The 9,235-nt window shown below is 42.5% G+C and overlaps 2 protein-coding genes across 2 annotated transcripts; one reads left to right on the forward strand and one right to left on the reverse strand.

Annotated features, from left to right (window-relative positions):
• The first annotated feature begins 3,778 nt into the window (after positions 1-3,778).
• Positions 3,779-8,263, forward strand: LOC115391038 (glutaryl-CoA dehydrogenase, mitochondrial-like). Its single transcript, XM_030095132.1, has 12 exons — positions 3,779-3,861; positions 4,135-4,242; positions 4,380-4,412; positions 4,527-4,667; positions 4,752-4,814; positions 4,928-5,098; positions 5,169-5,298; positions 5,933-6,149; positions 6,228-6,331; positions 6,427-6,552; positions 6,629-6,789; positions 7,399-8,263. The coding sequence occupies exons 2-12, from the start codon at positions 4,140-4,142 to the stop codon at positions 7,470-7,472; spliced, it is 1,323 nt and encodes a 440-aa protein (XP_029950992.1). The 5' UTR covers positions 3,779-3,861; positions 4,135-4,139; the 3' UTR covers positions 7,473-8,263.
• Positions 8,264-8,466: 203 nt separating this feature from the next.
• Positions 8,467-8,994, reverse strand: syce2 (synaptonemal complex central element protein 2). The gene is made up of 3 exons (XM_030093430.1): positions 8,924-8,994; positions 8,733-8,847; positions 8,467-8,658 (listed from the first exon to the last, which is right to left on the reverse strand). The coding sequence occupies exons 1-3, from the start codon at positions 8,992-8,994 to the stop codon at positions 8,467-8,469; spliced, it is 378 nt and encodes a 125-aa protein (XP_029949290.1).
• Positions 8,995-9,235: the final 241 nt, after the last annotated feature.

A 9,235-nucleotide genomic window follows, 5' to 3' on the forward strand; every position in this document is an offset into this window, starting at 1 on the left:
TACATTATGACACTTTAAAATGACACCTTCACACCATCGTGAAGATTCATTAGTTTCTGTATGATAAATAAAGAGAAGTCCCCACAAAGTCCGAAAAATTGACCAAACCCAAAGTTTGGAAAAAATAAGAAAAGCATCACATTTCAGATTGATAAAGTGATGAAAGTTGGTGCTTTGTGTGCGAATACACCATGGACTCTATGCACAACTCCACCACTCCCTGAACGACGAGCTGATTAATCCAGGTGTCCCTGACCTCTGTAACCACGACAGTAATGGTCAGACACACCTGCATGAATCAGCTTGTCCTATCATGAAAGGCAGGAAGCAAAGAAACCTCCTGAAGTTCAGGAAGTGATTGAGTTGTGCATAGAGCCCATTGAAATACAAATTGTTTTGCGCCAAGATCCTTCGATCATGCGGGTTATTTCACCAAAACAAATTAACATGCCATGGTCGATCCAACTTGTGCAGTCTGTTCATTTTCCATAGATGGAATGTCCATAAAAGTTAGTTTGTGAAACATTAGAAAGATTGAAATCATGTTTCAAAACTTCACCCATCTCCGGCATACTGTGATCTGTTATTTGCATCAGAAACATATGAAAATATTTTTTCCAATCAGACAGATAGATGGATAGATAGATAGATAGATAGATAGATAGATAGATAGATAGATAGATAGATAGATAGATAGATAGATAGGTTTAGCTAAGATAGATGTTAAAAAAATAGACTTAAATATCCTGAGGATTGAATAGACAAACAGTTAATAGAACATATTTCTATATAGTTCAAATAAACAAACTGTTTTCTGTAGAGGAAGATGTCCTCGCTATAAGAAAGATTTGGGCAAGGCATACCTTTACATAACACAAAAGAACCAAAGGAATCAATCATTTAAAGGTATGAAATGTGATCAGGGCTTTTCAACAAGATCATTAAACAATTTTCACGTGACATAATTTAAACAAAACAGGTATATTGGTATTTCAAAATATAGTCAAATATTTATTTCTCTCATCTGTTTGTGGGACCTCTTTATTGAAGTTTTTTTTTTTTTTTTTTACATCAGACAACACAGACATGACATGTTATCACATGCTGTATTTGTTCCTTTTGAATACCATTCTGTTATTTGCAGCCATTTGGTTCAACTTACCTCCTAAAGTCATCTTTGTTTAGAGCATTTCTCAGACAAACGAACACATTTTAAATGTAAAATGTAAATTTTCAGAAAAATTTCTGAAAACAACTGTAGGTGTCACCCAGAGGCGGAGCGTGGGTCTCAGTACAGAGGGGGCGGAGCATTCTCGATTCTTGGCCCTTATGATAGTAATTTTACCATTCAAACAATCCCTCATGCTACCATCAAACAACACACTAATGCTCACTTTTATTGAGCCAAGCAAACCTATATGCCTCAGAAAGCAGAATAAAGTCACAAACCAGTTCACAGACTTGTTCTAAAGAACAAATACACATACGCACACACACACACACACACAACTGCAGACTGACAGCTGTCAATCTCAGAGCGTCCGCTGTCCATGGTGCTGAAAACAAATAAAAACTCACTGGCTAAATCTGTACCATCTTTGATACAGCTTAAATATAAAATGAACACAGCTGGTCTAAAATTACACAATCTATTCAGATAGATATAGACACAGCTATCTATATCTTTTGGTATATTAGAAAAAAATAGACTCGGTGGTCTCTTATAGTTGAGAGCAACATTCAAACAGGCAGGTGTTTAAGACCACAGCATTCTGATAAAGATAATATTTTTGAAGGTTTCACTGACTCACCAGTGGCTCTGATGTTAGGTTTTGGGTAGTACCACTAGCAGCTAGCATAGTGTTTAGCATACTGTTTAACTTCCCTCCAAAGAGTTCAGATCAAGTGCAAAAGAAAAAACTCGTCCATGCCGCTCAGCCAATCAGCGCTGGCTTACAGCTCTGATGCATTCATGGACAGTCGTAATGTAAGAATTGGCAAATTGGAGCCCACAACCATATGCTTATACCTTCTTGCACAAACTGCACATTTTATTATAATAATTTATTTACGATTAAATGTGAACACCTCACATGAAACGGGGCCTTATGACCTTGTGGGCCCTGGAGCGACCGCCCCTGTCACCTACTATCATACTTTTCATGCCAAAAGCTCACAAACACACAAAACATGGTTTACTCACACCCAGTGAGGTTTTCCAGATACAAAACACTGTTCACAAACTAATGCATTTTGATTATAGATAGAAAATAAGCCTATAAAATAAATAAATAAATCATGTGTCAGAAACAAATGCACCATGTTTGACACACACAAAGAAACATATTTGTTAAGTTATAAAAAACATCTTTCAAGTGCAAACTAAAAGCTTTCAGGTACAAAGAAATATTGTTCAAGTAAAAAAAAAAAAAAAAAAAGTGTAACTACATGACTTTAGGCATGCTCTTACAAATGTCACGTGACTTTTGGCACTAATATTCCTTCTTGCAGATTCGCAAACAAATGCAGTGAGATCCCCACCCAAATGCAATCACATCCACAGATACCATGGAATGGAAGTGGAAGTAATATAGCTGAATTAACTTTGTCACTAAAGTAAGGGAACACTGCTTCTTAGAATTTCTTTAAATTATTGATAAATAAACTATTATGACTTTGAATGCATTTGTAACAATGACAATAAAATATTTACACTGAACTAAATTGAATTTACTCCCAACAGACTGGTCAGAAGAACGGGCTTTGGTTCCGAACTGGCCGGGGGTCAATATTTTCTGATGAAACCAAACGTTTAACAGCAGAGCACACACAAATCTTTTTTACAATTTCAACACAAAGGATAATATTGCTGATTTTCCAAAAGATATTAATCACAATAATCAAGAAGCAATGTTTTACATTTCATTAAACTTTCCATAATTTCCCTCAATCATAGTCCATCAGAAAATATTGTCCACTTCTTGTTATGCTGTGGTTTTATGTTGCTGTGTTGTGACTTTTGTGTGTGTGTGTGTGTGTGTGTGTGTTGTGGTTTCATGTTGTTGTGTTTCATTTTTCTGTTTCTTTTGTTGTTGCGTTGCAGTGTGACAGACAGAAGAAAATTAAAAAAATACATAAAAAGAGCAGTAATATGTTTGCATTGTTCAATGATTATGATTTTTTTATTACAGTGAATCATGTAAGGTGCATGAAAGCATATTCATGTATATCCACACACTCCCAAAACACTACTCGATCACAGTAATGTGAGTATTTCCAACTTCTTTCTCTGATCTCAGCAGCATGCATTATCATTTTAATTACCTTAACTTCACCTTTAGGTGTGTTATGTTGTTGTTTTTGCATGCTGGAGGACGTGTGATAGAGTCACTTATAAAACGTGGACATACTGTACATAGATCTTCCTAATTTACCAGCCAATGAGGGGGGAGTCTGGAGGCAGACACCCCTGCTCACATGTCCACCTCTTCACGCCATGTTGAGTGTGGCAGTGCGCCTTGAAATCTCACTTTTGAGACGATAGTAAAACCTAAAACCAGGTTTCATACGTCGAGTGTCTGCAGCCTGAAACATCAGCGACATACAACCGCTTCTCAGCTAATTTTCTACGTGTATTTCCCGGTTATTGCACGAGTCAGAGGTGAAGTTGCATAACGTGCAGGGGTTGCACAACGCGGCTTCTGCCTGTTTTGCCTCACCCATCATGGCGGACAAGCCGTCCCACATTTGACCTCACGCCTCCCTGTGACGTCACTCCGACACAAACATTACTTAAGCAACATTGTACTGGCGAGAAGCCACCGGATCGTAGCCTGAACTCACCGAGAGGAACAAATAAAGGTACATCCAGATAACAGTTTACATTTCTTAATATGTGTGCGTGTTTGTGTTTAACTTATCGAGCCGCAAAAACCTGATGGGACGATCAGTCTGTTCGTTCTGCTTTGACAGGTCGAATTCATCTAAATCGCTCCTGTATGGAATGATAACAAGAAAATGTGTCTTAAATGCCTTTTTCTAATGTCTGTCGTTGCATGATGTTAAGTTATAGACTGAAATATGCTTCCAGTATGTTTCTGAATGTAAGGAAAGTTTTTTTCTCTCTTTGTTCAGTAAACATGGCTCTCAGAGGTGCTGTGACACGTTTGCTCTCAAACAGCCAGAAATGTGCTGCTGTGACTGTGTGCAGAGCTCAGGGCACAGCTGCTGCATCACCCAAAGGTACGTTTAAAACGCACTCAAATCTAACAGTGAGGAGGTGAAGGTGTCCTCTGTGTCTTTATCAACCCTGTACTTGTGTTCAAAAACAAAGAAATGTTACAAAAGGTGATCTCTATTTTTATATTCCTGTCCTCCAGACTCAGAAGAAGTCAAAAAGCCTGCAAAAGCACGTAAGTGATCCTCAGTGAGTTGAAGCAGGCCCCTGTGGGTTTGCTGTGTGTGTTCAGTCACACGTGACGGTGATATAACTTGGTGTCGGTGTATATGCTTTTTTTGACCCTCAGCCAAGGTGTCGTTTAACTGGCGGGACGCTCTGGATCTGGAGGGTCAGCTGACGGAGGAGGAGATCATGATCCGGGACTCCTTCCGCGACTACTGCCAGGAAAAGCTCATGCCCCGCGTCCTCATGGCCAACAGACATGAGCGTGAGCCCAACACCGATTCGGAGAAGCATTTTCTGAGGATTTTCAATATGAAACTAAATTGATCCAACTTGCGCTGTGTTCCAGACTTCCACCGTGAGATCGTGTCAGAGATGGGAGAGCTGGGCGTCCTGGGCCCAACGATTAAAGGTTAACGAAACAAAAACAAACTGCACCTTTCCTGCTGGACTCGCCCTTCCAGGTGGATCCTGCCCGTGGTGCGTGATCTGGAGGAACTGACTCCGTTTCTGCGTGCGCTGCAGGTTACGGCTGTGCTGGCACCAGCTACGTGGCGTACGGTTTGATCGCCAGAGAGGTGGAGAGAGTGGACAGCGGGTACCGCTCCGTCATGAGCGTGCAGTCCTCTCTGGTCATGCATCCCATCAATGCGTACGGCACCGAGGCCCAGAAGGAGAAGTACCTGCCCCGGCTCGGTGAGTGCGAGGGGAAGTCCAGATGAATGGATTTAGATGCACAGTGTTCATGGTTGGTTTTGTTGTGCAGCTCGTGGGGAGATCCTGGGCTGCTTCGGCTTGACCGAGCCAAACCACGGCAGCGACCCCAGCAGCATGGAGACCAAGGCCAAATACAACCCGTCCAGCGGCACCTTCAGCATCAGCGGAGCTAAAACCTGGTGAGTGGCGCTTTTTCTTTCTTTTCCTCAGAGCTCTGCCGCTTCAAACCGACTATAAGATGAAGCATACGCTGGAGAAGAACAACACTGCATAATGATTGGGACTGAAGGTGTTGATGACAAAGCGTGAGGAAAAATCTGTGCTGACATCTTACAAGCTGAGTGTGTTGGCCTCATCTTAAAGCAAGACAGTTTTAAGGATCGGATCTTCTTGGCTACTCTGAAGCTGAACGTTAGAGATCAGTTATGGAACACTGATTATTTGAAGCGAATTCAGAAACTAACTGGAAGGTTAGAACCATTGTGTGAATGTTATGATCCAGTGTTTACTCTGTTTCAAGGCCTTTGGTTTGCACTGCACTCACACCTCAGTCTAACACTCATATTCACACAGAGGAGGCATTTAAGTCACCAAATGCAGAAAAGCTTTGCATGCAAAAGAGGGACATTAAAACTTTAGACATTTATATTGTCACAGGCAACTTTCCTGTGTTTTTTAAAGTGAAACTCTGTAAAACTCCACACATTCAAACTCTGCACAGAAAGCTGAATGTGTGATATATCATACAGTCTGCACCAGTGGTGTCACACCTGGAAATGAAATGTTCTTTTTCACCGTCCATCGTCTGTTCAGGATCACAAACTCTCCGGTGGCGGACGTCGCAGTGGTCTGGGCCAAATGTGAAGACGGCAGAGTGAGGGGCTTCATTCTGGAGCGCGGAATGAAAGGCTTCTCCACGCCCAAGATCGAGGGCAAGTTCTCCCTGAGGGCGTCGGCCACGGGCATGATCCTGATGGACGAAGTGGAGGTTCCACAGGAGAACCTGCTGCCCAACGTCTCCGGGCTCGGTGTACGTCTCTCCTCTGAAGTTCTCTCTCAACCTGCAGCATCAGTCCCACATTGATCTTTGATGAATCTTTGTGTCCAGGGTCCTTTCGGCTGTCTGAACAACGCCCGGTACGGCATCGCCTGGGGCGCTCTGGGAGCGGCTGAGTTCTGCTTCCACGCGGCTCGACAGTACACACTGGACCGGTACGTCTGGATCCTTCCCACAGTGCGTGTGTTCCATTTTCCTGCATCTGTCATCTTTATTCATTTTATTGCTTCTCCTTTTACCCTCTGATCAGAATCCAGTTCGGCGTGCCGCTGGCCAGGAACCAGCTGATGCAGAAAAAGATGGCCGACATGCTGACAGAGATCACCATCGGCCTGCAGTCCTGTCTGACCCTGGGGAGGCTGATCGATGAGAAGAAGTGAGGCTCCCTACTCATGAGTGTGTGTGTGTTGAAACATGTACAAACAGAAGCGTGAACCCTCTCTTTCTGACAGAGCGGCGCCGGAGATGATCTCCATGATGAAGAGGAACAGCTGCGGCAAGGCGCTGGACATCGCCAGACAAGCCCGGGACATGCTGGGAGGAAACGGCATCTCCGACGAGTACCACATCATCCGTCACGTCATGAACCTGGAGGCCGTCAACACGTACGAGGGTAGGTGGAGGGAGTCAGCAGGGCCGCAGGCCAAAGGGTGGAGGTGGAAGTGTGACACATCCACTGCAGTGACACACTTTCACCGCCAGAGGGCAGCAGAAAGCCGAACTGAAACCTCTCATAATGCTACTATAATATTTTAACTTCAGTCATCCCTTAAAATCTTAGAATTTTTCTAATTTTCAGAGTTCTCTGTAAATACCATATTTTAACCCTTTTGAGTTTCAATCTCAGACTTTTTTGATCAACATTTTTAACTATATTTTGTGTCTTCACACTAGTTTTATATTTATCAACATGCACAACATTAGAACACCAGTGTTTTTTTCCACATAATTCAACTGTATGAACTTCAGCCTTAAATTAAGAAGATTGTTAATTGCAAAAAACTGAAATATTTCAGGCTTTTGATTCTGAATAAAATAAAATCTAAAAAACATCCATTTGATCCAATAAGATCCTACAGTTTTCTAATTAGAGCTATACAATAACATTTTTAAGTGTATACAGGTTTGTGTGAAAGGTTTAATATCAGTAAAGATCTCTACAGCTTGCTCTCCTTCAGCCTGTTAACTTCTCCCGTCTCGTTTTTTTTGTCTTCATTTTCAGGAACTCATGACATCCACGCCCTGATCCTGGGCCGAGCCATCACCGGCCTGCAGTCGTTCACTGTGGAAAAGTAAAAGCTGTCCGTCCTCGTCCTGAAACGGAGCTGCTCTGGGTTCAGCTCTCCTGTCTGTCCGAGCGCGTCTTCACACCGGAGCTGCAAATAAACGTCCCTCGCACTCGGAGCGATGGCTGATGGGAAGCATCACAAATACCTCAACTGGCTTCAGTTTTTCTAAATGTGGGAGCAGAACGGTGTTTCTGCTTGAGGTCAACCTAACAAAGCTTTGGGTCCAACTGCGGTGTGTGTGTGTGTGTGTGGTTAAATATACACTGAGTGTGTGAATGTGAGAGGAGTGGCAGTGTGAGATGGGATATATTTTGTGATAATGTGTAAATAAAAGGCTTGGAGTGAATGTGAAGAAGTGATGCGTATGTGCAGATATCAAACAAGTTTTTTGAACAGGTCAGAATATTTTACATCGATGAGAAATTCTGAATCAATGGAGAAAAGTGGACATGACGCTGTTTTCATTTAGAAAATGACCACTCTAATCTATTCTACTTTTTGGTTGTACTTCTACCTGTCGTCGCTGTGGTGGCTGGTAGAATTAACGAGTTTTTAGTGAGTTTTCAACATCTAAGAATTTCTATAGTCAGGTCAAGTGTAAAAATGTGAAATTAGATTCTGCAGAACTGATGTTCTTTTAGAATCCATTCAAAGAGAAAAACTGGAGAGAGAATCCTAAATCTTCACTGTAGTTTATCATGTGGCCTGTACTGATAAATAATGATGGCACATAAACAGGTTTGTTGATTTTGTTTATTGATCAATCTGAACATGAATAAAGTCTGAATTCAGCTTTTTTTTCTTTGTAATGTTTGACTGTAGTCATGCAATTTAAATAAAGCAATAAAGGGAACCGTATAATCCTGGAAAAAGAGGAAAACACTAAATTCTGAGCACAACAACTTATCAATGTAATTACAATAACTTCAGAACAGCTGCTGAAAAACCAGTGAGCACTTTCTTCAAACTCTGAACTGTGTGAGGCTGAGGCGAGGCGAGGGTCACACTTCGTTGATGGACAGAGCCTCCCTGAGGCCGCTCAGCGCCTGAGTGGCCTCCAGCAGCTCCTGGTTGAGCTTGGAGCAGCTGTCCAGCACCTGTGACAGCTCCTGCAGCTTCAGCTGCATCTCCTCGTTGTTCTCCTCGTACACCCGGAACATGCTCTCCTTCATGTGCTGGCACAGCTCCATCACCTGGAGCAAGGAGGTCAGCAGGCGCTCCAGACGGGAGTAAAACACACCTTCACACATTCATCCATTAAGAGTACCTTCTCCCCGAGCTTCTCCTGAAAGCTGTCCATCACCTTCTGGTCGCTGGTGCGGCTCTCGTTGATCTTGTCCACCACTTCCTGAGCTCTTTTGCTGATGTCGTCAATGCTTGAGCTTCAAAACATGCCGACAAGCGTTAAAAGGAACAGTAAATGACGTTCAATGACACGAGGAAGACAGAAAGCTGCACCTGCTCTGCTGCTCTTCATTCTCGGACACGTTCACGGCGGAGGATTTGCCGATAGATGATCCACAGATCATGTCTCCCATCTGCTGTGGTCAAAATAATCAAAGAAACAACAGGAAAGTGATCCAGATCTGCAAACAATGTTTTCACATCTATTTTTTTAAAGAAGGTAACGGCCTTATTTTTAGACTCTGTCAAAGCATTGCTACCTTGTGGAACTTGTGAAAAATACCAGATTTGACCGTACAGACTGTGCACATGGGAACAAACGCCAAGGCAACACTTCTTTTATCAAACATATGCCCCATTAGTCAT

This window comes from Salarias fasciatus, chromosome 6 (assembly GCF_902148845.1).
Source record: "Salarias fasciatus chromosome 6, fSalaFa1.1, whole genome shotgun sequence".
Lineage (NCBI taxonomy): Eukaryota > Metazoa > Chordata > Actinopteri > Blenniiformes > Blenniidae > Salarias > Salarias fasciatus.